At 43.7% G+C, this 27383-nt stretch overlaps 1 protein-coding gene across 1 annotated transcript in view; it reads right to left on the bottom strand.

Annotated features, from left to right (window-relative positions):
- Positions 1-27383, bottom strand: part of LOC138511068 (uncharacterized) — a 3073423-nt gene that overhangs the window by 1267964 nt on the left and 1778076 nt on the right. The window contains exon 14 of the mRNA XM_069626568.1: positions 20592-20744. Coding sequence (XP_069482669.1) covers positions 20592-20744 — 153 coding nt within the window. The remainder of the gene's footprint in view (positions 1-20591; positions 20745-27383) is intronic.

The following is a 27383-nucleotide window of genomic DNA, read 5'->3' as shown; positions in this document are numbered from 1 at the left end:
GCTTTCAACTTTAGGACATTCAGGATCATCAGAATGATGTTCGTGCCCACTCCTATAATAAATCCGGTTTGTCTTGGAGCTCTTCTGTTGTTCATCACAGCCCACTCTGTCAGTCATTGTAGTAGAAAGGAGGCATAGACTTTACCAAGCGAATCCAGAAGCGCTGTTGGCAGATGGTTACAGGCCATCGTTCTATCACTCTTTTTGAAGATTGGGATCAGTGTTGCCATTCCCCAAGTATAGGGTATTTGTTTAAGTTTGATAATATATCCAAGACCAGGAAAGATGCCCACTGGCTCCCTATCAAAGCCCGAATTATCTTTAAAACATTATGCATCACCCACAAATGCCTCACTAAAAAAGGACCTATCTACCTCAATAATACTCTGCATCCCAAAACCGACATGAGATTACTTAGATCCAATGACAAATTCCTCCTGGACCCCCCCATGATTCAAAATCACTAGAGCAGGGGGCAGCAGCTTCACCACTTTAGCCCCCAAACACTGGAACTCCCTACCCCTTAACATCAAAAAAGCACCCTCATTCACGGTCTTCAAGAAACAGTTAAAAACATGGTTATTCCACCAATATTAGCACCCAAAGATAGGAGCCCGTCCATCGTATACGGTTGTGAATATTTAGTCCATTGTATATTGCTGTGAATACTCTGTAATTGTGAATACGCTGTAATTTATATCATGTAATGTAATGTTTTGAATTTTACTAATTTCTAAGTTGTCGTATATTGCTGTGAATACTCAGTAAATGTAATCTAATGTTTTGAATTTTACTCATTTCTAAGCTGTTTTATAACCACGCTGTGACACCCGAGGGTCTGGGCGTGTAACAAATATATAAAATAAATAAATAAATAAAACATAAATAAGTATGAGAAAATGGTAATAAAGATCCACCCAGGCTTCCGGATTATTTTTTAGGAATAGATTTGTGAGTCCATCTGGCCACGGAGGTCCCGATGGATTAAGCCGCTTAATATGTAGGAGGATTTCATCATATTCCCATTTTAAATCCCATTTCTTCGCTTTTAGGGTTTCTGTCACAATGGGGTCTTTGTTGTTCTTCGCAAAGAGTTGTGCGAAATAAGATATCCAGGTTGCTTCTGAGACATTTGTCGTTGTCTCTTCTGCATCTGATACTTGACAATTCAGGATTTTCCACAACTCTCTAGTATCGCAACATGAGATGGCCCTTAACATATGTTCTGCATCGTTTTGTGATCGAATCATCCAGGTGTTGCGCAACCAATTCTTATATGCTTGCTTGCAGATTTTCATTTGCTTCTGCTTTTCTTCCATAGGAAGTTGCAGAGACTTCCTGAGCTCTGGTCTTAATTGTATTTTCCTTTTGGCAGTTTCTTTATTGTAAGCATGGTTATGATTTGATCTGTGCGTGGGAACTGTAGACTTCAAGGATCTAAAAGGAAGGAGTAACCATTCGTAATCTAGTTTTTCGACGTCATTTATCTGCAAGTTCACAAAGGTATGTGTTAGAGACTGGGTTTGCAATTCTGATATACAGAGCCTTTTTTTGCCCTGATTTACTTCCAGCCTTGGTAGTATTTGGACTGTAGACCTCACTTGTTGAGTTGCCCATGTCATTGTTAGTTTATGGTGGTCGCTAGAATTAGTCGGGATAATTTTCATCGAGCCAATACTGGAGCTTAATGAGTGGGATGTAAAGATATAGTCCAAGTATGCCTCTGAGTGTCCTTTCTTCCAAGTAGGCATTGCTGGAGCATCATTTCTCATGTACCCATTCATTAGCACAAGATCCCTTTGAGCTGTTTCTTTCATCCATACCTGGGCCTTTGTTGAAAGATTTTGTTTTGGCTTCAGTGTTCCATTATTAGTAAAGAGGTGGGTATTTAAATCCCTGCACAGTTTAATTTCTGGCAAGGTATAGCCTGTATATCATCAATATTCGACATCACAGAATCAATGAAGATGTTGTCATTATTAGCCGCAGGATTCCATTACAAATTGAAGATCCCTATAAACTTGCCATTAATGCCTGTGGATTCCAGGGGGCCCTTATTAGCTACTTTGAAAGTATGTTCCAGTACCTTTACTTGGATGAAGAAATTAGGGTTAAGTGCTTCGACAACTGCCAGGTTTTCTCCAACTTTTATCAATGTGAGCAGTCCCGGTGACGGTCTTCCCCTAAGTCTAACAATGGCTGATTCATATAGGTTGTATAGCCATCACTAATAGGTTGTTTGCTAATCCACGTTTCCTGTAAACTCAGGATTTTGAATGTTTTCAATTCTTGGTTGCCTTCTTCGAATAGATGTGCAAAGCCCTGTGTATTTCATGAGCACATCTTCCACAGAGAAGTCACCACTTTCCATGGTTGTCATTGAGTGGTTAAACGTCCAGATAGAACAGAATTGACGTATGTAGGGTGGTGTGTCTTTTCAAACGTACTCTTTACCAAATCTACTTCTCTCATTCGTGAGAAGTCATGGGTTCCAATCTCTATTTTCATATTAAGTGTCTCTAAGACCTCATTGACTGGCATTCTTGAAGTCTGCTCATTTTTCTTTCTTATCAAATTCAGTCCAAAGTCTTTATGCAATTCACGGTGCATAAGGCAGTTTTCACCTTGTTTCAGTTCTTTTTCTCTCAGAGTGGTGGAGATTTCGAACCACATAGGTAAGAAGGCGGTTTTATTTTCCAATATGGTTGAAAAAATTCTGATTGAGTTTAGATGAACTGCTACCCAATCCATTCTCGTTTCCTGAATGAATTCCACCACTTTGATATAATTAGCCCTAATGAATTGCATTCGGGGAACTGCATGTACGAGTCTTAATACATTTGTTCTGTTCAATATAACTCAGTCTTTACCATCTACAAGTCTTTCAATGACAATAACTTTGCTGTCAGGATCGCAACGCAGATCTTGGAAAGTGGGCAACATTGGGAATCCCGTGGCTTTCTTTCTTTTCCAAATGGAGATGCTTTTAGATAGTTGAGGATTGAGTACCAGTTTTCTTTTATGGGCAACGGACTGAAATTGTAAATCTCGCGAAGCTGCCAGTATATCCAGACGGTCTGTCTCGTGTTTCAAAACTGGCGAAGTTTCTACTGATTGGTCCAGTTCGGTTTCATAAATTTCTTCACATGTTAATTCAAGGTCCACAATGTAAGTATTCTGGCATTTTTGATCCTCATCCATGATAGGTAAAGATAGGCTTCCGTCTGATATGTCAATCAGATCTTTTTCAGAGTTTTTGTCTTTTGAAAGATCACTCCATGAACAGACTGACATATTTAACAGGGTTTGTCATTGCTCCGCCTCGTCCTTTGAGTAGCTTTTTTTAGCATCAAGTCTGAACAGCCCTTACATGAGTCATCGATGACCATAAGGGCTGATTAATTATAATTCAGTCCTAGTCGAATCTGTCAAAATAAAAGGGCCTATACTAATAAACATATTGCCAATCATTATTTCTAAATACAAATAGTGTGGCAAACAATGCTATGCAAAAGAAAAGTGTTCAAGAAATGATTTGTCGGGATATTAAAGCCGTTGGCCTCCCTTCCCCATGTTTTCAGCACGGGACAAGGCGGCACACTCAAGCTTAGGACGCTCTCTGGCTTCTCTCACACGAGGATGCAGTTCAAAACCTCACCATCAGGGCCTTCTGTGCCAAAGTCACTTTGCTATTCAAAGTCTCTTATTTAAGAGGGCCTGATGAAACATGACAAAAAATAATGTTCCTTTCTTCTTAGGATTTCACATATACAACTTCTCTGGTGATTTACTGTACACCCCAGGTCCCTCTCCACAACACTTCTATTTTCACCTTCTGGTGATACAACGATTATCAGCATGGATCCTCAATTTGTGTCAAATGAATCATATCCCACTCCTGACACCATATGTAAGGAAGGCATGGTATCAAACAGTAAGACAGACACAAGCGATCACAGTTCAAGGGTGTTTATTGAACTTCAATTGGGTTTGAAAAACACCTATCTAATGCTAAATCTAAAGATGGGAGCAAGCCACAACCATCAAAAAATAATAATGCAGTCCTAGTCAAGTCTGTGTAAATAAAAGGGCATAAAGTAATAAACCTATAGCCAATCCTTACTTCTAAATACAAATAGTGTCGGAAACAATGTTATGCAAAAGAAAAGTGTTCAAGAAATTATGTGTCAGGATATTCAAGCATTTGGCTTCCCTTACCCACATTTTCAGCACGGGACAATGCAGCACACTCGAGCTTAGCACCCTCTCTGGATTCTCTTGCATGAGAATACAGTTCAAAGCCTCAACATCAGGGCATTCTGTGCCAAAGTCTCTTTGCCATTAAAAGTCTCTTATTTCAGAGGGCCTGATGCAACACGACAAACATTAAAGTTCCTTTCTTCATACGATTTCACATATACAACTTCTCGTACTGTTCACCCTGGGTCCCCCTGCACCGGGCTCAGATCTACTTTAACACAAAACCTTCAATTGGTCTACCTCTGCTGGACTCGGACCAAATTTATCTACTTTTCCAAACTTTCTCTACTTCACCTAAATCAAAGACTTTCGACTGTGTGCAGGATTTTGCTCGAGCCGCCACAGGACCACAATGATTCACAATTACTCATTCTCTTCTTGACATATCCTTTTTCTCACTTTCACTTTTGCCACTTCTCAACTGGGTACCTCACAGAGCCTTCGATTGAGCACCCACATGGTGCCGGACCACTGTCTCAAAGGTATTCTATCTTGATTTTAAAGTTCAATCACTCATCAGCAGTTCAACTTTAATTGTGTCTCTTATCACACGCGTTTTAACAATGTGTTCGTTCCAGCGCTCGCCATACATTGTTGCTGCTTGCAACTTGGGCTTCAACACAAAGCGGTCTTGTATCGGTCTCCCCAACTCACTGGCTTTGTTAATTTCACTGACGCTGCTTTTTTCTTAGAGCCAAGGATGACACCACGGCAGCTGCTGCTTCTCCCCACCTTCATTATTGAAGGGGGAGTGCCCCGGGTATCTCTGACACACAATGCAGGACTCTTCAACCTGGTTTCCTGGTCTCATGCTTTCCACTCTTGCGATTCCTAGAAAGTAACATTTCCTTATCAAAAAGGTCAAGGGAACTTCCCTCCTGGTGATCCCCTTCTGTTTTGCCATCTTTCTTCTCTAGTTTAGAATCTGTCTCGAAACTCCTATTTCCTTGTGTGCTTTGCCTCGCTCAGAGTGCTTTCGTGCTCCTCCTTTTATCCGTGTGGCGAAGCTTAATGCGAAGTCAGGTGTGTGGGATGGTCAGTAATTGCCTGACCTCACCTGACCATTGTATTGGGACACCTCAAGTATACTGCTTGGGTGTTAGTCTGTTTTCTCCCATAGCGGCCTGTCTGTGTGAAAGTGTTTGTGTTGTTAAAGGGGGCGGGGTAGAGTTCCTAAGTATTGTACCTGGTAGGATGGGGTAAAGGTGTTATAGGGAAGGGGATACTGCATCTCACCATCCAGTGTCCCACTCCTCGTAGACCCCTCACCCAGGTGATCCTCCCGCACTAGTCCACCCCCAGGAACTGAATCCAAAAGCGATGACCATGTCCTGGCCACCTGGATGATAGATTCCTAGGGACTAGTGGGCGAGGCACCTTCTGGTTTCTCACACTGCCCTGTCTTGAAGATCGGTGGCGTACATGTATTTGAGGGGAATGTGATAAAGCAGGTTGGGAATGTTGCGGCGCCTGTTTCCAATCATTTTGAAATTGTATCTACTATTGAGATTGATTGACAGGATGATCACCCATCTCCTTCCCTGACCACTTTAGGCAAAGAGGTTGGGGATCATGGTCCTTCTCTGGACATGGTGGGGAGTGTGACAAATGTTCAGACTTGATCTTGTTTCTATCATAGAACATAGCTGGTGCCAGGGCTAAATTTCAGAATCCGTTCTTTTTGTCATTCTTGCAAAGGAATAATGTGATTCTGTTGCAGGAAACGTGGCTAGTGGAGCCCCCCTTATTGAATGGGTATGTGTCTCATGCTGTTCTCGCTAGTAAGAATCACAGAGGAAGATGTTTTGGGGGGCTGGCCATATTTTTTAAAGGCCTCTGTTTATTGTAGAGTAGTGGTGTATGATACTAACCTGGATGGCATGCACATGATTACACTGCTCATGCGAAATGGTGAATGCAAGGTAATCTTAAACTTGTATAATAGTCTGCATAAAAAAGACACAAATAGACTGCTTACTTTTAAAGCTTTTATGGGGGAACATGTATTATTGGAGATGAAACCTAATTCCACACTTTTATTGGGAGGTGACATCAATGTGAAAATTTGAGAAGGTCCTTCCAGAAGATTTGTTCGATTTACAGGAAGACTTAGCCCTGAAAATTGCATCACTCCAGATGGAGGACTCCTGGGTTTGCGCAAAAGGGCCTACAATTTTTTTCTTGGCTTCTTGAATGGGGTTTGTGCACTGTGAAAGGACGAGTACTGCCAGATATCCCAGGCCTCCCTAATGTTATTAATCATCAGGGTTCTTCCACCATTGATTATTTCTGTCTCTCGGTCAGACACTGGCACTGAATCGAGTGGTTTGAAGTGATGGGAGATCCCTGTAGTGACCACCACTGAATTAGCCTGAGGCTCAGAGGGCCATTTAGTGTTTATGGAGGGATAACTAAGGATCATTTGGATTTGGCTGATGTCCACTCGGCCTGCAAAAGAAGAAATAAAGTGGGCAAGAATTGAAGAGGCCAAATTACATCACACTGTGTTAACAAAGAAGCGCCCATTAATTTTGAACATCTTAGAAAGCTCCTCAATCATTTCAGATGTAGTCTTTAATTTTGTTCAGCTCATGGGGGCTTTCTCTGCTGGCTTTCAGCATAATTTCAGGGAGCAAAAGTCCTTTAAGAATGATGTGTTCAATGAGGCATGCGTAGAGGCCAAGAGATTACTTCTTGAAGCTTTGAAATCTCCTTCGAGGTCAAAAGAGGAAATTATTCAGGCCAGAGCCCATTATCGGCATACTATGGATGAGGGAAATCTGAGCTTGAAGTTGCAGCGTGGAGTGACCTGATGGAGTCAATCTCTTTGAACAACTCTAAGAAATGTTGGGAATTTGTCTCTGAAGGACCTTCCTATAAGAGAACGAGAATGGCTGTGAATCTTATGGAGATGCTAGCACTAGGGGTAATAACTTTTCTACCTTGTATCAAGCCCAGCAGAGGTGCCCAAAGGGAATTAGCCCGCACCCGGTTTGAGTTTCACCCTGCAGGAAGTTGCCACTGCCATTGTTAAGCAAGTCCATGGCTGTGCACCAGGTCCTGATGCTATTCCAGCAGAGCTCTATCAAGATCTTATAGATATTTGGGTGCCATTGTTAACAATTTCCTTCAAAGTTATTTTGGAGTCTGGACATTTTCCGCTTTCCTGGAAGCATGCAATCATTTTCCTCATTTAAAAGGGAGATTGAACTAGTCCGCTATATTAAAGGCCCATTTTGCTGCTAGATACCTCTTTTAAAACCTTCGGCAGAGTTCTTCTGGGTTGCCTTGAGGCTTGGATTACTGACAGCTCAATTCTGTTGGATATACAGTTTGGGTTTAGAGTGGGGGTGGGCACAGCTGATCAGGCCCTTAATCTGTATGTGATTGTTGCGCATTCCGTTTTTGTCAAGGGAGAAGCTATCTTCCTGGCTTTCATAGACCCGAGCATGGCCATTGATAAAAATGAACAGGATGAAATTGTGGGGCGTGGTCGGGTCTATGACTTGCCCAATGGAGATTCTGTTTACACTCCAGGCCATTTATAGGGAGAATGAGGCCTGTGTTCACTTTAAAAGCAGGGCATTGCACATAATTTTTTAGGTAAATCTTAGGGCTGTGTTTTGATTCCAGTTTTATTTACATTGTACATCAATGGGTTACATAAGGCCTTGGTGAACTCCTGGGCTGATTACCCATGGTGGGCATAGGGCCCTTTCCAATTGTCACCTACGCTGATACTGTGCTCATTGGCAGGACCCCAAATGCGTGAAGAAATGTATCCAGGTCTACACAAAATTCCTGGATAACTTAAATTATTTTATTTATTTATGTTTATTGAGTTTTAGTCAAAAACTTAGACTTTTCACAAAATAAAATAATAATTGCATATTAAAACAATACCTATAATACATATAAACGAGAAAACAGAGAAATACATATTAGCTCATTCAGCTTTCTCATTGGTCATTACAGGCACGAATGACAAGTTTTGGAAACAACAACCAAAAAGAAAAAGACGAAATAGAAGTCCAGATTTCATCGGGTTGATTACAGTAGTAGAACTGAGCATGCAGGTATAACAAAATAGAAGTATGGTAAAATTGTGCTGTTTCACCATATTCACGGTTGGAGGGTGATCAGATTGAACTTTTTTAGCAGTTTTACTGTTTCCATTGTTACAAGAGTTTCATGGCCAGATACTATTCTCTCCCAAAAGGGGACAGTTGATAACCATCAATCCTTGTCAACAAAGCATGACATTCTGCTCACCCTGCTTTCTAATGTCCCATGGCATTCACTCAGGAGATGTCTCAGAGTCTGTGGGCTAGTACCATCACATAAGAGGCAAATGTTGTCCCTGAACTCTTGTTTGTGTCTAATGTGTAAGATTTCTCATGTGGGTAGGAGACTGAGGCGAAATCTCAAGAAATCAGACCTACAACAAGAATCTGGATATCTCCTCAAAAATGTGGCCAACCATGCTCGTGATTTATCCACACTCAATAATGATGGAGACACAGTCGAGGACTGCATTAAAGTTATCGTCCTGATCCAATCAGCCCTTTTTATTAGCTCTTTCACTTTCTCAGGATTTTGGATCAAATCCGTTTCCGAGCGATCACATCTTGTGAGAGTTACCAGAGCCTTCGGCTCATTCAGATAGCAATTGGAGCATTCCTCTAAAGCACAGCCAACATCCTCATATAATGATGATTTGGAGGGAACCAGAATCAACCTATACAAGCATACCCAATGCCATTTCATCAACGATCTCATAGACTGAAGACCCATTTCATATCTCAGACTGGCAATAGGAACACAATTTGGAAGATGCAGAACACATTTCCACAGTTTGCCCTCTAGTCTATCCCAGTCCATTTGTTTCGACTGAATTTGCATCTAGACCAAATAGCAGCGACGGGATGACCTTTCCAATGTAATGTTTAATGACTGGACTCAGGGAGAATTTAAGGAACATATTTATGAATTTCTTCATTTGAGTTCCAATTTGTAGAATTTTCCCCTCCAAGATTGTTACTAGATGGACTTTGGTTGGGAAGGATCTAACTGCTGAGCCCAAGGGTGTTACTTCTCTTGCAATCAGTATGGTTTGCTCACCCAAAGGCCATGAGAAGGGGTGAATAGTTTTAAGTGGTCTCTTAAATATCACAATTTATGACTTGAGAGGATTAATCCTCAAATCATTCGACCTTGCATACACATCAAGTGTGTTTAACATATGTTGCAGGCCGATCTGGGTATAATCTAGTAGCGTGATTGCGTCCGCGTAGACGATCCAGTTAATTCTTACATTTCCAATCTTAGGGCTTGCCAACGTGAACCCCTGTAGGTTCTTTGCCAGGTCTTATAGATAGAGGTTAAAGTGGAAAGGAACATCGAAACATCCCTGTCTGATCCCCCTCTCCGTCGCAATGGCTCTGGACAATCTCCCGGCTTTGTCAAGTCTTATTTGGAGTTCGGAATACTTATGTAATTCCACTATTATGGCTAGCAGGTTTTCAGGCAAACCCCATTTCCTTAATTTACCCCACAGATGTTCTCTATTGACAGTGTCGAAAACTGAGGATAAATTGATCTAAGCTCGTAGAGTGTTGGGCTCCCCTTTAGGAATTACCCACTACATACGGTGCTCATTACCAAGCCATTTAGTGAGGTTGAGAGACCCCTGCAGACTTAGTCTGAGCCATGGCCCTTAACATCAATTCACCATTCTGCTGCATACACAAATATCTATTCGAGCTTCATCAATTTCTGTAACTGTTTCTCTGTGTTTTTATTTCCCCCCAATACACATGCTCGTCCACTTTATTAGATTTAAGCTCCCTCAAAGCTTTCCTCAGTTCTCTCTTCTTTTCCCGGGTTCTATCATCAAAGCAATGATGATGCTTTGAAGCCTGGGGGGTTCAGGTCCCGCAGGAAATGTACAAAGCTTTTTGGGTTGCAGATTTTGGTCAGATCTTTTTCACTCATGGGACGAGTAATGTAATTCAGACAGTGGATTAGATCCTTTCCCCCTCTTATGAATTTCTACCACTCTTTTCTTCCCATTGTTTACACATACTACTTCTGAATATGATTCTTCCCAATTTTCATTAGGTTTGTGAGAAAATGCCTTCTAGCATTTCTTGATAATTTGGGTACCCGTTTTTCACAGAAAAGTGTTTACACTGTTCAAACAAATCCTTTGAAAGAAAGAGATAATCAATTGTTGAATGATACTCATCTCTCTTCCAAGTGGGTGCAGGCGGGACGTCCCCCTCAATGCTCCCATTTGCCAAAAAATAGATTCCATTCTCTCAGGAAACTATACCAGTTCCTCCCATTGGGAGTTGTTTCCTTACTAAAATCCACCACCAGACCACAAGTTTGAATACATTGTGAGTTCAGATCTCCCAGTAAAATAATACTGGAGGAGGGAAAACAAACACAAATGCTTCATAGTAGATCTGTGAGTGAATGCTGAAAATCATACAAAGTAGAACAGGAGGGATTCCAGTAGAGGTTGACCACTATCCACTCTTTATGAGCTGGACCCGTCCCTAACTCTACTTTCACCGCAAGAATACCCGTTGTTACATTGCAGACCAGCTCTGAGGAACCAAAAACTGAATTTCTACATGCTATCAACGACCCTCCTGATGGTCTCCCCAGCCCCTCACCCGTGGCCAGCTGCTGATAAACTGAGAGGCTATCCACCTTGAAACTCAATTTCAACCATGTCTCCTGGAGAGCAATTAAATCAAAATGGTTACAAATGTATTCCATATTTAATTAGTTTTTAAAGGAACTGGAGCCGCTCGTGTTCCACCTCAGTAGTTTCACATCCTGTTTAGTTAGAGAAATTTCTCAGGCAACCCGAGTTTTTGAATGATTTGAGTTAAGATATCTGGCATTAGGACAGTAGCTTTGGCGTCAGATTGGAGTGACTCTAACCCGTTTGTTTGTCTATCTCTGGTCATAGAATCTTTGTTTACATTCCCGTCTGTAGCTTCTGTTTGCATGTTAATCTTGCTAATTACATTTTGTACAGCATCTCAGAGGATACCTCATACCCTTGTTCCATCAACTCCGTACTTGCTTCTAAGATGGCAATAACAGCCAACATTGATTTTACTCCCATTTCCACAATATCTATGCATTTACCATGTGGGAATCAAATGTACTCAATGTCAACCGTGGAGAGGTAATGCAGGTCTGGAACACCTTTGAATATGGATAGAATCATGCTGCGATTGATCTTTAGAATTAACTGTGTTGCTACTGACTTCCTGGTCTTTTAGTTATTTTAATATATTTTTTTCCTGTGACTGTGTTCCCGCCAGTTCCCCCGACAATTGATTCTGCTGTCTTTTCTGCTTTTTTTCTTTGTTTTCCCATTTGGTTTGGAGCTTCACTCTGTTGTTTTCTTCTCCTAATATTGTTCCCCTAATGACTGGGAACCTGTTTTGAGATTCTTTTGATAGTCTTCCTCAGATATCTGTGCAAATCGCACAAATTCCTCCATGGTTGAGACTGACAAGGGTGTGGCGTCCATGAAGTGAACAGAGTCTTCTTGGATTGCTTTGTCCATTCCTTGTATACTGTGTCTCTGATGTTGGCACTGACCCTCTGGTCTTGTGTCTTTCAAGATCTCTTTAAAGAACTTCACACCCTCCCAGTTCGCCTGCAAGGTCATTAGCTTTTCGGATTGTTGCTTTGAGTTCAATTTGATCTGTACCAGGGCGTCACCGATAGTTGAATTTATTGCAGATTTTAGTCCCACTAATGTGCTTTCACTCACCTCCATGTCTTTTGTGACTTCCAAGAGGATTCCTGTGTACTGATGAACTTCACCTCTCAGTGATTCGAAAACCTTCACCAGAGAAGTTAGTACAAAATTGAAAGCCGACAAAGTAGGAGTGATATCCACACTCTCATTTCTCCTCGGGGAATCCATAGGGTCGTTACTTTGTCGTCCCTCCCTTTCCTGTATTTCTATTAGGCTTTGATTACTCTCTGTTGGATCCATCCTGGAGCCTGGGATGGCATTTAGCTCAAACGATGTGTCAGGAGAGGTATGGAGATCCCCAAGACCTTCCACCACCCCACCCCACGCCTTGGAGGTAGCTGGAAGAACTTTATTTAGATTTTCACCGTCCTTCCAGGAGAGAGGGAGCTCGCTGATTTTGACCTGGGTGACATCATTCAAACTGCGACTCTTCCTTACTGGGAAAAACTCAGATATGGTATGGCAGCTGTGAGAGTATATTCAATATTTGTTGCTGTAGCATCGACCAGCAATACATGGTTTGGTGTAGAGATGGTCATTACTACTTTTTCACTATCCGCCCTTCCATTCAACCCTGCTGATGAGGGAACTTGATTGTCGGCGATGAAATGACACTCTAAGAGTGGGGCTATGGAGTAATCGGTGAGCAGGGGCTTGAAAATAGACTTTGAATAGTTTTTTTTTCCTGACCACATGATTTCTTCCTGTTCCGGGGCTCTCAAGTCGTCCCCTAAGGCCCAACTTCTTAAATTATATATATGCGTCATGATTGAGTGTTCTGAGTAAGCCACACAAAATTGGGTTGTCAGGCAGAAATGTCGCTGGCAGTTCAAAAGCCTGCCAAACCAGCAGTCCCAGCTTGGGTCATAAGAGTGTAACAGCTAATTGTTCCCAGCCAAACAGCTCAAAGTCAAAGTCTAGACCAGCCCGCAGTCACTGCTTGGTGTGAAGGAATGAGGCGGCAGGTAATACACAGACTGAGCAGCTCAAAGGTCAGCCTGACCCGCAGTCGCTGCTCATTGTTCGCCAATTACTTTAACACTTGAGCAAGGACGAAACGCAAGGGAGCCCAAGCCAACAAAAAGAGAAAAAAGAAGATGTATATTGAAGAAAAAGTAAGAACAGTACCAGTCACTTTGGCGTCTTGGCTCCCAGCAGCCACCACATTCTCTGCCACACTCTGCACCACGCTATCGTGCTAGGAGCTATTTCTAAAGTTGTGAGGGTAAGGGTCCACCTCCAAATAGGTATCCAGTGAAAAAGGCCTTCTGCATGCACCTCAGCACCACAGCAAACCACACTCTCTGCCGCACTCCATACTGCGCTATCATCCTAGGCACTGTTTTTAAAGTTGAAGGTAAGGGTCCGCCTCCAAATAGGTATCCAGTGAAAAAAGACTTCTGCGTGCACCTCAGCACCACAGCAAACCACACTCTCTGCCGCACTCCGTGCCACGCTATCACGCTAGGAGCTGTTTTTAAAGTTGTGAGGGTAAGGGTCCGCCTTCAAATAGGTATCCAGTGAAAAAAGACTTCTACATGCACCTCAGCAGTGCGTCAAACCACACTCTCTGCCGCACTTCACTTATATCACATCTAAATCCGTTGTGATGGCCTGTGGGAAGGGCAGAAAGCCGGCTAAGATAAACCCAATGTTATGTAATGGGGTTGCAAATCCAAGGGTCCAGGAATTCGATTATCTGGGGGTTTGCTTTTCTTCCACAGTAACAGGCTTGGCTCAAACAGAAAATTAAGATGGGCCAAAACCTGGGGGGGCATGTTATGTTTTATGGCCATGTGCCAAGGTCAACTTCTTCATATGATCATGAAGATTTATGAGGCTCAGAGCAAGGCTGCCACTATTTATGGTGCCTCATTGCAGGGATACGCAAATCCCTCGGAATTGTACATTCTCAAAAAAAATATATATTTAAGAGACCTTTGGGCCTCCCGGGTTCAGTTCCAAATTTTGCTGTTCACAATGAGCTTGGAGTTGGCTATTTCGAAAATGCCTGGCGTCTCGCTCCGATGCTGGATTGGCTTCGCCTATGGTGTAACAACAATGCGGTTTTAACCCACTTTATTATTAGAGCCCTGTTGGACGTAGATGACTGGCAAAAAATCCCTTGCTTATTTTTTATTTATAATTAATCGATTTTATAACAGGCAGCAGCACCTTTTCCTTCTTGTTTCATTCTACCTGCTACACAATAAAATGTATGCAAGACAGCGTTTAATTGTAGAGTCAGAGATCAGCGTGAGTGTAAAGACCTCCAGGTCAATGCTAATAGATGTTTAGCAGCTATCAGTCAGGTTGACACTTTATAGCCTAAACTTACTTGGAGTCACAAAAAATCCGATAGTTGGTGAATCACAAATGCCAGATTCAATCGGCTGCTGTTGAGTGGAAACACAGTCAATTGGCATGGCTTCCCAGACACGTCGGGTTGTCCTTTGTGTGGAGAACCGGTCAAAGACATTCTGCATCTGGTGATGTTTTGGCCCGCTTACCAAAATATCAGACAAGTTACAATTCTTCCTGTTTTCAGGCATCTTGATTTCACAAAACGTTGTCCAGCATTATATTATTTGCTTTTGGCTGACTCCCCATGTGTAGTGTGGGCCCCTTCGTTCGTTTTTTCAGGAAGGCCATATTTGTTAGAAAAGCTGCTATTGGTAATCAGCTGTAAATTGACATGTCTGTTTCGTTTTTGACTCACATTTGTTTTTATATTTGATTGTATTTGGTACATTCTCCATTTTTATATCTTGGGATGCATTGCCTGTAATCATGTCATTTGGCTGTTGTTGATTTTTTATCTTGTGTTTGTTTAATTAATATATATCCGAATAAACATGATGATGAAGATGATGATATACATTATCTGAAGTGTACTAACTGAGTATTATGATTCATAAGGATCTACTTACGTTTTTGACTGTTTTCAGTTAGATGGTGTGCAGGACAGGAGTATCCTCAATTGTAGGATACTATTTCTTTTCAAACCGATTTGCAACAGCACAAGACAAAAAGAAACCAATTTCCCTGCTGACCTAGATCAAATAAACCAGGTAATCCACTGTTATGGACTATGGACTGTAGCTTACTCACTCTGTCTTTTAACACCAGAAAGGCGGCCTGAGCAGATAACACACATCGTCAGGTTTCCACCTACCAGACTGTCTGACGCAGTACCCAACGGCTGACCCTGGCAGGATTTTGAGGGACCTTTTCAGATCCAAGATGAGTGACTCTCAGACTCATATACTTACTGATGACGAGAACTCTGTTGACCTTCAAAATCCAAGAGCCAAGAAAGCAGACTGGCGTAGGAACTACTTTGGACCCAAACCCACTTGGTAACCAGCGGTTTCTGCTGGCACTGTACCAACACTATTTCTAACCATAAATCCAGCCTTGCTTTAGGACCCCACACTGGCTGCAAGGCCTCAAGGTAGCCCGCACCGATCCTAGTCTCCCAAACCTTTGGACAGTGGTCACCAGCCGCCACCAAGATGCCTCAGGGGCTTGCACTCCATCTCTTGGAGGAGCTTGGGCAGAAGTAGGAACCCCAACTTGAGGTAAAATCCTTAAAAGGTTTGTATACGGTGTTAACCCTTATCTGGCCTTTGCAAAGCAGAGCACCAGTACCACCAGTACCTCTTCTCCAAAACATGTAGAAGAGGAGCACAAAGTATTTTTTTTTAACTCTGAAAGGATACCTGTGGCTGTTGAGTGGGTAAAAAACAGCTTCTCCTTTTATATTGCTGCCCTCTCACGGTAGAACGCCAGGTGACATATCAAGTCCTTAATGCCAACAGACCAGTGCGCTATCATATCCTTAAAAACGAAATTCTGGAGATATGTGAGCGAGACTACAAGTACCACTGACAACAACTAAGGGAAGTTCATCTACATCCATGGGAACCTTCCTACCCAATCTCTTTTAATTCCTAGTTGGGAAATGGATGGGGCGAAAAACAGTGGAAAAGCTTAAAGACAAACTGGTCCAAGAATAATGTGTAGCCTTTTTGACATCCACGCTGCAGCGTCCAGTAAGGCAACCCCAGTAGCCAACTTTGGAGCCGGCCATATAAATGACCACCGGTGTGCAGTGGTTACCCCAATGGAGAATTGTAGGACCAGATACACTGCACCATATGTTAGGATCAGCACCCACCAGAAGAGTCATTGGGCCTGGTGGAGAGCCAAGACCAACACTGGATAGCAGACTCGGGCACATGACAGTGACACCCCAAAACTGTCCCCTCTTGATCTACTTATGTTTTTGACCGTTTTCAGTTAGATGGTGTGCAGGGGACAGTAGTATCCTCAATTTTAGGATACTATTTCTTTTCTTTTATTATAGAACCTATGCGTCAAGGTTGTTTTACACCCCCAGTACCTTTAATTTTTTTTAAACATCTGTACATACTACCCCTAACAGGTGCTAATATAGGTATGCATTAGAGTACCAGCTATGAATTGCATATTGGTCTGAACCCTATGAATGGTCTTGGGGTTGGCATTTTGGGTGATCGTGCCATTGGAGTCTCCTTGATCCCAACGACAAGCTTCAGAAAGAGGCTGAAGACTCTGCTATTCGGATAAAGGGAGATGGGCTTTTCGTGTGTTATCTCAGGATCCACTGCATTTCGACCCCTGCTCCGTTATCAACTGGCTTGGGGTGGCACCCAGATTCCTGAGTCACTGTCCCAGTGATTCCAATAACTAGACTCTTTCCATACAGTACATAACAGTGAAAGACGTGTATAAAGGACATATGGTTTACAGGGGTGTACAATGCGAACATGTATTGTAAAGATATGTGAAGACTCTAAAAGACTACCACACGATGTCCTGAAGGAAAAAGAGGCAGCAGGAATTCAATGCACGAAATCAGTTCCAACAATGTTTGCCAGAGACTTGGTTTTCAGGAGTATATATAGTATGCACATGATGACCCAGGATATTTGTTTAAAAAAAACACCTGGACATAGACTTGTGTAAATATGATGTTTGGCTATTAGGAGTGTACACATACGATACACTCCTTATTTGATGTTTTTCTTTGCAAAATCACTACTCTACATGGTGATGTTTGGGTACCTTTGTATATTTTACCTTCACGTTACTTCAAGTTTGTTCATATAGTTTACATGATTTTGTTATTTACATGACACATCCCTTCAACTAGACCAGAGGTCTTCAAACTGTGGGGCGCCCCCCCATACCTCTCCCCAGGGTGGCGCGGCCGCCTTCCCGGGTTGGTGGGGGGGGGGAATAGTAGGGGGCGTGAGTCCCCAGACTGAAATGTTTAAAAAAAAACGTTTTTTTAAAGGGAGGAAATGTGCACGGGCGGCTCACAGGGCAGGACAGGAGCATAAAACTGTCTTGGGGACCAATGAGCAAGTGGCCCACAGTTGCAAATGGCAATTCATTCCTTTAGTAACAGACTGTTTAAATAGTACCCAAGGGGGTGTTTTTTGTTAAAATGTAAGCAAATTGTGATATTTAAGGAATTTCAGCAACAATGGTCAAAATTACTAGCTGCATAGAGAAGTAACTCATCAAACTGGCCCATATTGGTCAAAAATGTGGTCCATTTAGACCCAAAAAACTGGCCCACACTAGCATTTTATATGTTTGGTTCAGGCATTGCCCTATTGAACTACAGGCCAGTCCGAGCCTGGTGGCTCATCCATAATGGGCGAGTGGGAGACCACCCAGTGGCACCCTCACCCATTATGGAGGAGCCGAGGAGCCAGCCCAGTGAAACACTGAGCACTTCCTCAGCTGCTTTTTTCCAGCTGAGGGAGTGCTCCTAGGCTGGCCGAACTGTCAAAGGGAAACACTGTTTCCCTTTGACAGTTCAGTTCCCCAGCCACATATGCTCACTGAGCCATGCAAGGCTGGGGGCGTTTTGCTTCGCAAGCCTTGCATAGCACATTGGAAATGCTGGCTGGGGAACTGCATGTCTGTATGTGCGAGGGAGAGCTCCTGCGCCTCCTCGCATATACAGACAGAGGAGCCTGGACGGGGAGTTCCAGCACCCACACGCAGGCTCCTGCAAGCATGTGCAGGAACCAGGAAACTCTTGCTTCCCGATTCTCCTGTTCAAGATGCAGGAGCTGGCGCGCTGGGGAGGAAACTTTCAGGACCGGGCAGAAGGTAAGTTTATGTTAATTTATTTTGTATTTAAACTTGTATGGATGCATGTATGCTTGTGTTAAGAGTAAGTGTATAATAATGGGTGCTCGTGTGAATGATAAAGTGCTTGCTGTGTGAATGTGTGTGTGTGTGTTTGCGTTGGGCCGTGGAGCTGAGTTTGGGGAGTGGGGGAAGTTGTACAATAAAGGTATTTTAAAAATGCCTTTGTTGCACAAGCCCCCTACCCACCTGCCAAAATCAAATACCATGCTTTCCCCCTGCGCCCCCCAGTGCCTTGAATACACACATAATCATGTTGATTGTGTTAGGCACTGTGGGGCCCAGGGGACAGGGATGGTATATTTTTACTGGACATCTATCATAGATGTCCAGTAAAACATGTCGTGCCTGCCCCTGGGCCCCCCAGCGCCAATGGCAAACTGTATGACTTTTTACCGAATTTTTGTTTAAAGTATGCTCTATAATGAAACATTTTAACCCCCTCGCATCCCCCACACCCCCCCAAACCACCCTTGATTGGTTAGGGCACCATAGCGACGCTTTGTCGCTATGGCAAATCTGGGGGAATTATTTGTGCCACACCACTAAAACAATTCACCAGGCGCCACTGGCCCTGGGACTGTGCTGGGAGCAAGGGGGGGGGGCGAGGGATTGTGGTGGGAGCAGGATGGGCTGGAGCCATGGGATAGTTGTGGGGAGAGCCCAGGGTCTGTGGAGGGGTGGGGAAAGCCCAGGGACTGCGTAAGAGTGGAATGAAGGAGCCCAGAGACCCTGTTGGGAGCAGGTGGGGGATCCAAGAGACTATACTGGGAGTAGAGTGCGGTGACGGCGCACAATAGTTCATTGTCATTTGGACTTACAGTTGTTTGGCATTTTTGGGGGGTCCCGGCCAGCCCACATTTTGCTGTGGTGGGCCTGCAGGCCTAGAAAATTGAAGACCACTGAACTAGACAAACAGCAGATAGCAAGACAGACATACAAACAGCTACATCGATATACAATTAAATATCTTAAGCTGTTCATAACTTGCCTTCGTTCTCCAACTTTGAATTAAGCCTTGGGCAACACAGCCAGTTATGTGCCTGGGCGCCCAGCCGTTAGCACCTGTCCACTGCACCACGTGTTGGAGGATTAATAAGGCAGTCCATTGTGGCTGACCAACTGACGCTCGGCAGTGCTGCCAAGAAAGTCCGGACGGTGCCAGTGTCCGAATGCCGCGTACAATGAAAATTAAAGCACCCGAGCAGAGAGTACAACATAACAAAAAGGCTCTGTGCAGTGTGCACAGTCTGCTTGCACCATGGGGCAGATTCGACTCCGAGCCCACCAAGCTGGGGGCTCAGAGATCTAATCTGCCCTGTGCGAGAACTGTGCAGAAAGGGAACAGGGCTGATTAGATTATGGGGCTCTGCAAGGGGCTGCTGCGCCCCCCTACTCATGCCGGCATGCGCGCTTTCTTATTTTTTTTTTTAGTAACCCAGCGCAGAGCATGGGATTGTGCGGCTAAATCTGGCCGGATCCCGAGATCCACAGCTGGCCCAATGACCAGCACTGCTGCGGATGGAGGTGGGCCCAACAAAGAGCAGAGATAAAAATCAACATTAAAAGTAACATTTTCTTGTACTCACAAATCACTGCATTGCACAGCCAAAACAGCCAAATCTATGTATCACAAGTCACGTCGTTTATAATAAACAACTCGAATATGCAGGGACTATAGTCATCAATTGGAAATAAGCGAGGGGCATTTTACTGAAAATACAAATGACCAAGACACCCTCATACTAAACGTGAAGGAAACACGGAGAGATCTTTGAGGATCTCCGTCTGGGAGAGTGCTGCAGAGGTGCCAGTACTTCAGCAGACAGAGAAGAGGCAGTCATAGATAAAGTGGCTGATAGAGGCTAATGTAGGGCCTTTAAAGCCACATTCATAGAAAGAGGACAATAAGGGGTAATCAGCAATGTCAGAGGCAGCCCAGCATACAGGGGGGTAGGGACAGAGGAACGTTTGGAGTGGTTAGCTGATGTGAGGTCATCTGGAGACAGGGCACGTGCCATGCAGTGGAGTCAATGTTGTGGAACCTGAGTGGGAGGAGGTTTCTTGAGTTTGTTGACTTCCACCTAGAGTTTAACAGCACACGCGCCAAAACTGTAATCGTGTGAAATGGGGTTTTCATTCGGCTGGGGTGTTGGGGTCAGCAGTTTTTTCTAGATCGGTGGGAGGCCAGACATCGTGTATGGAATGATACCAGGGGCAAAAAGAGGAAGGAGCAAGTCAAGACTGCCAAACTGTATGACGTTGAAATGGGGCACAATGTGGTAGAGGTAGCATGGATCTTCTAAGCTTAATACTGCAATTTACATACCTGTCAATTTAACAAACGACTCGCTTGGCTCGTCCTTGAAAATTGCCATTTCATCTTCTAGCATGCTAGGGTGCGTTTTTCTCAATCTCACCATTCGTTTCCGTGTATAACCTCTGTTTTTTAATAGGGTATGTGGTTCTGGAGTCCATTGTTCTGAAACATAAAAGGTACACAGAAATATGAATAGTCAAAAGACACAAACAGATTTGAAGACTAAGCCAACCACAGACCAGCATGAGAATTGCACCTCTCTGTGTACAATCTCCTTGATAAAAAAATCCGCGTCTCTCCATATAGTTGGTCTTTTTATTTTGGAGCTTTTTTATGTAAGTCTTTTCTTCATTTTTGTTAACTTTCATTTCGCCTTTTGTAGTTCTTTTCAAGCCCCCCTGCCCCCATGACGCAGTCACCTGCCTGAATGTGGGTACCGCAAACCAGTGGGCGTTGGGCGAGGTGCGATAGACGGAGGTTCACTGGGTCACCTTACCTGGGTCCCTGTCACCTGGCAGGGGAGAATCACATTACAGCTCTGCGGGCCAGGGGAGGCGTCTTGACCCCCCACAACATATCAGACGCAAAAGCTGTAGGCTGAGGGCATAAAGCCCACTTTCCAAGTGAAAGAGTCCGAAACCTGTATCAGTAACAGCCAAGGGCCTACCAACAAAGAAATTGTGTTTTAAGGGGAATGGTTCCCACTGGGTTATGGAAGGCAGATACGCTGCCACCATTTCCGGCCCACCTCAAGGTGGCGATATTTCTAGTCCTGCGCAATCATTTTGCGGTGGCGCAGGAAGAGTACTTTTTCCAATCCACATCAATTCGGAGCCGAAGAGGCAGACACTGCCACAGGTACTCAGCAACAAAAGCTGACGCTGTGGAAACCATGTAGCGCACCCGTCCCCGAAGGCTGCAATATTAGACAACACGTGATGCGCTCTTTGCTCTAATGCAAGAACCGTTGGCCGACAGTCCTAAAGTAAAAGTAGCAGAACCTCTCAACCTGTCCATGATGTGGCGCTAAACAGAAACTGTGGTACCCATGTGCAAGTTGCTGCCCGAGCCCCGTGCATGGTAACATGAAACAAGCAGACAGGTGTCCTAGGCCGTGCTGTATGCAGCTAATCTCGTGTCTTGGATGGCCAAGGGGAAAAGTCGAGTGAGGGCTGACAGTTCACGTTCCATCTTATTCGCCACATTATAAACCCCTTGCATCCAACACTGATTTTACTTTTATTTTTGTCATTTTATTTGCTTTTGTAAAGTCAAAGCGTCATCCAAAAACAGTAGAAACAGGAAATACATTGCGCTACACACACTTCCTGATATTATAATGGTGTCATATTTAATACAGTACACTAGGCACCAGTCAGAGGCAACCACTCCCACTGCTTCACAACCAACACTATGAAGATTAAGCCAGGGGACGGGTAGAAGAGAATTTACCCATCCTAATACGTCTTAATGTGCTCTGCAATAGCTACGCTTCCCCAGGCTTCATTCCCATAACACTGGATTGGCAGTGTGCAATTGAGCCCGGGTGGAAACCCTGTCAGGGGGGGTCATAGGGATTATTTATTTATTTATTTTTTTTTTTTTGTTTTGTTCTGTTTGTTTTTTTCCACTTATTTCCCCTTGTAATGCTTTTGCTTCCATAAGGAAACCTGTAACACCTATAAATTAAAAGTTTATAATAAACTATATAATTTAAAATAAAAAATAAAAGAATAGGGATCTATCTGAACCTGAAGCAGGAAGGCTACAAGCGTTATTTTCAGAGTGAGTCCTTCCCGGAGACAGGGGGAAGGAGTTGCGGGGGCCCCAGACTCTGCCCGCTTCTATATGCCTGGTTACAAGCGGAGAGTATCATTTTCAATCACCCAAATGCCTGGCTTACACCTGTTGGCCGGTGCCCTCTCTTTGCCTTTTGTCAACTCCAACCACCGGAAATCCCAGGGAGCGATGAATTACCCGACCCACGTGACAGAGATGTGGCGAGGAACCTGGCCTATGCAGAAAGCGGCTTACCATTCACCGGCAGCACCAGCAAATTCATGGTGGGAAAAGGGATGGGGCTTAAAGAAGATCTGATAACTTTGTAACCCTGGCCCTTAGGGAAAACCAGGTAGACACTGACCAATGGGAGCAGTTGAGCACTCCAACCAATGGGACGAGCTCGGGCAAGGCTAAACCACAGAAGGAAGAGTGTAAAAGGGTGAGTATAGAATGGCTTGAGTTGTTCAGGTGAGGTCAGGTGGAGAGGAGGCAGACCAAGAGAGGAGGAGGAGCAAGGACAGTGAGCGGAGCATGGAGGAGACTAGGAGAGAGCTTATTAAAGGGGAAGTATTGGTTCTGAGAGCTATTGGTACTTATGTTAAAGTATGTGCTTATGTTGATTGAGAGGTGTGAGTCCGGGTTGGTGAAAGAGTAGGCGAATAAGTGAATGAGAGTGAGAAGTGGGAATCATAGAATGAAAGGGGGTGAATGCAAGTGAGAGGAGAGTAGGAGAGGAACGGAGAAAGTAGTTGCAGTGCAGAGTAGAGGCCAGTGGAGAGTTGGGAGTAGTGCAGACTAAAGAGGAGAGTAAAGAGTAGTGGAGAGTAGAGTGGAAAGAGTAGTGTAGAGTAGAGGAGAGTGGGGAAGAGAGGGTAGAAGAGAGTAGATGGAATAGGAGGAAGGAGAGTAGAGGGAGAGATGTCTGGAGGGATAGAGGTAGACGGGCAGAGGGAGAGTACGTGGGAGTGGTGTAATTGTCGGAGGGACAAAAGGAGAAACAGAAGGGGAAAGCAAGAGTGGGAGGAAGAGAAAGCAGAAGAAGGGGAGGATAGACCATCAGGACAGGAACAGGAACACAAGGGTATGAAAGGAGGCACATTGGTGGAACTAAGCAGTTGAGAAGGCACCACATCTCATCATGGGAACCAGATATTCCTGGAAGATTAGGACAGGGGCCATATAAAAGAACCACAGAGGGAGTGAGCTAGAGATCAGTAGCAGTTACTGATCTCTATAGCAAGGAGAGAGATGGTGGAACTAAAGTGGCGGGAAGCCCACAGGAGATAAGAGAGGGATGCCATAGTGTGCCCCCCACCCGTGCATACCATCAAATTTCAACCTCACTTGAGATCTGGAATATGAAAACCCTTGAACCTTCTTCTGCAGTATTGGTATTCTAAAGGCCATCTGCGACCAAAGATAACAAACACACCTTATTATTAAAATGTGGGCTGCGCTGCTTTATATCATCGAGGTGTCCCTTTTGAAACGTAATTGCTGATAAGGACTTGCGTCCAGCATGGTCCAGTTGGTATTTTCTATGTTTATTTTAGTTCTTATAAGGCAGGGCTAAGGCTGATGTCCCCTGTGTTTCGCCACTGATTAAAATAAGCAGACATTTTGATCAAAATGCATGGCACACCTTTCCATGGCCCATATATCTTATTCCATGGATTCCATTAATCTTTCCTTTTTTAGTTTTGCTATAAGATCGCACTTCAGCACCATCTATAAACTAGAACTATTACATTAGAGTACAGCTAGTAGGCAGATGGCATATGAGGAGGGACACATAGCTTGTACATGTTGTTCGGTTGTGTCGTTATTAAGCCACCCATTGGGCTGTCCATGACCATACTAATTCCTATGGACATTTCTGCTCAATACCTTGATTGCATGCTTCTTCCAAGCTCCGTAGAACACCCTCTTCAGATCTAGCTCTCAGAAGCCAGTCGTCTGGGTTGGGGAAAACGTATATCTTCTTCCTGTGAAGATGAGCCACCACCCCTCCTCAAAACACTTCTGGAGATTCCAGGGACTTTTCTTCATGCAGCAGACAGGTTATCCCTAGACATTGAAACTCCTAAACACTTGAAACCTGAGTGGACTTCTAGAAATAGGATGAGTTAACCATTCTCTTTAGTTCATAGAAATATTTAATCAGTACAACAATCTATTCAACAGTTACTAAAGCACATTTGTATCCTAAGGTCCATCAACAACGCAGCATAAAAATTCGTTTGAACAGCATAAAAACCAATACATGCTACAACACATACCTTAAAATCAATCCTAAAGTGTAATATGCTACATTACTAGATTATTCACTCCTGTTACATCCTTATTGTGTTGTAGCATGTATTGTTTTTTAAACTGTTTATGCTGCTTTGTTGATGGACCTCAGGATGCAAATGTGTTTTAGTAATTGTTGAATCAATTGTTGTACTAGTTAAAAATGTCTATGAACGATAAGGAATGGTTACCTCATCCTATTTCTAGCAGTCCACTCAGGTTTCAAGTCTTTAAGTGCCACTACTCCTCCCATTACCTTTGTGAGTACTCTCAGGGCCAAAGTGAGTCCGAATGGCAGTACTGAAAACTGATAACAAATGTATTCCACTAACAAAAAATGGTGATTTACAATAATCTGTTGCAGGAGCTTGCTTGGCAGTCTCAGGTCTAAAACAGGTCTGAGGCCTCCATCCTACTTTGGAATTAGGAAGTATTGGGAGTGCCAGACCTTCCAGACTTCCCCTTCTGGTACAAGCTCCACTGCTCCCACCAGCAAAAGCTGAGAAACGTATTCCACTAAGAGCAGTTCCAGAGGAGAAGTTAAAAAGGGGGTGGTTTTGGTGGTTTTTTTTAAGCAAGGCAGGCAGTAGTCCTAAACTGCACCATGACTCTTTGAAGAGTCTGGTCCTGACCCCACCAGGAAACTGGTGTTGTAATGTCAAGCAACTTAGAGAGGTTCAGAGTATGAGATCGAGAAGGATTTTGTCTTTGAGATTCCCTGTCCCTAGAAGGTTTGTAAAACCTCTTTTTCTGAGTAGGTTGTTGTCTCTGAGCGAAATTATACAGCCTATATCTTTCTTGAGCAAAGTTGGCTGCATGAATCCAATAGTGCCTGTGCACCACTGTTGCAGTGGCAATTAAGTGCCCAATACATTCTGTGGTATTTAGCCCAACTTTAAGCATGTTTCCTGCAGTGTTTTTTCATATTGGTCCAGCTGTCTGAATTAATTCTGTATCTCTGGTGGAAGATGAGCTGCCACCAAATCTGTACTTTCCCACATGGAATGGAAGTATCTTGCTAGTGTGCAGAAGCCATTGACAGTTCTCAACCCTGGGCAGCCTGCAGCAAAAACCTTTCTTCCCCTAGCATCCAGTTATTTGGATTCTCTAAACGGAGGCGCTGGTGGGAATGCTGCGGATTTGGAACTTGCTATATCAGCTTGGATAACTAGACTTTCTGTAAAGGGATGGATGGTCAAAAAAGTGTGGATCAATATTTTGTTAGTGGTATCATTAATTACAATGGATGATGATGCTGGTTTCCCCAAACTGGTTACATAACCCCACCCATAGCACTTTTAAAAGGTAGGACTGGTACCTTTGGTTGTTTTGATTTGAGGGTGTCTCTTATTCGATTATAGCATCGTGCACCTTGTTACCCTCTGATTTCGGGCCCAGGTACTTGTTCACCCTGCCACGCACCCGCACTGCCTCCTGGAAACCCTTGCACTTGGGTCTGTATCTGTAACCCTTTTCCTGAAGTTATCAGACACCCCCTGTCTGTGCCCTAACCCTAGCACTTGCTACTTGCTGGATGCACTAACACTTTTGTTGTATTTTTTATTCCTTTGTACTCTGAGACCCCCGGCCGGCCCATAGAGCCGAGGTTTGCTCAGAAGTATTTTAAGACAAGATAGCTGCACCCTTGAGATGGATGGGGGTGCAGATTTATTACTCCAACACCAATCAATAAGGACAACTCAATGGTTTGGCAAAGGGAGTCCGTTTAATGACAAGTACAAAAAACAGAGAGTCTTAGAAATCAACAGTGATGCGATCGCCCTTCTCGCTTCAACTCCAACGAACTTCATACAAGTTGTAACATTTATACTCAAAACTCATCATAATTGACGTGTAACACTCTAAAGTTAACATGCAATTCTATTAGTTAGGAAAAGGTAACTTTACTATAGATAATATAGCTGTATATGATAACGGAGTGAGGGGATTGGGTAAACACTGTCAGGTGGGCGTCTAAGCCCTTCCTTAAAAAATGACTACTGTAGATGTCACTAAAAGTACGACGTCTCATTGGTTCTACTAACTATAGGACCCTAGATTATTTGGTCCATTGTGATTGGGTTGGCACCAACCCCATGCATACTTTTCCACTTTGCTTAGCAGCACGCAGAATGGTCGGCCAGGTGCGGGGTGCCCCTTAGTTACCCGGCCTTCCTCCGATTATGGTTACAATCAATCATCACTTTAGAAGCCATGTATCAATTAGTTCACTGTGGTTGGCCTCGAAACTGCATCGTCTGTCTGGAAAAGTTCTGGTATCTCTGCCTTGTCGGGTGCCAAGCGTAGGTGTGAACTCTAGTCTCTTCTCTCTCGGCTGGTCACGTGATGCAGACACTGTGAATTTGCTTCTTTTCCATCAATTCGTGTATTTGATTTTCGTTTCACCTGCCACCTGCCTACGTCTTCTTATCTCGACCTTTCAAAGGCAGGATATTCTGTTCTTAGTTTCAATTAAATGTAGCTACTGTTCGCCTCGTCTATTGGTATGACCTTGGCTTCCCTGGCACGACTTGCTTCCGCTGAGTTTCAATTCAACCGTCTCTTCTCATTTTGCTAAATGTGAATCTCTGCTCCTTTGGCCATTAGTAACCTGGGTTGATTCTGCTTCGTTTGCAAAGTGGAAATATACTTATAATAAAGTACTTTGTTTGAGGTAGAGTTATGTATAATGGCGCTTGCCGCACTATTCTTCTACTAAGCACAGCA

The sequence above is a fragment of the Ambystoma mexicanum genome, chromosome 6p (assembly GCF_040938575.1).
Source record: "Ambystoma mexicanum isolate Mex_15411 chromosome 6p, UKY_AmexF1_1, whole genome shotgun sequence".
Taxonomy (NCBI): Eukaryota; Metazoa; Chordata; class Amphibia; order Caudata; family Ambystomatidae; genus Ambystoma; species Ambystoma mexicanum.
This window is presented reverse-complemented; position numbering and strand designations above follow the sequence as displayed.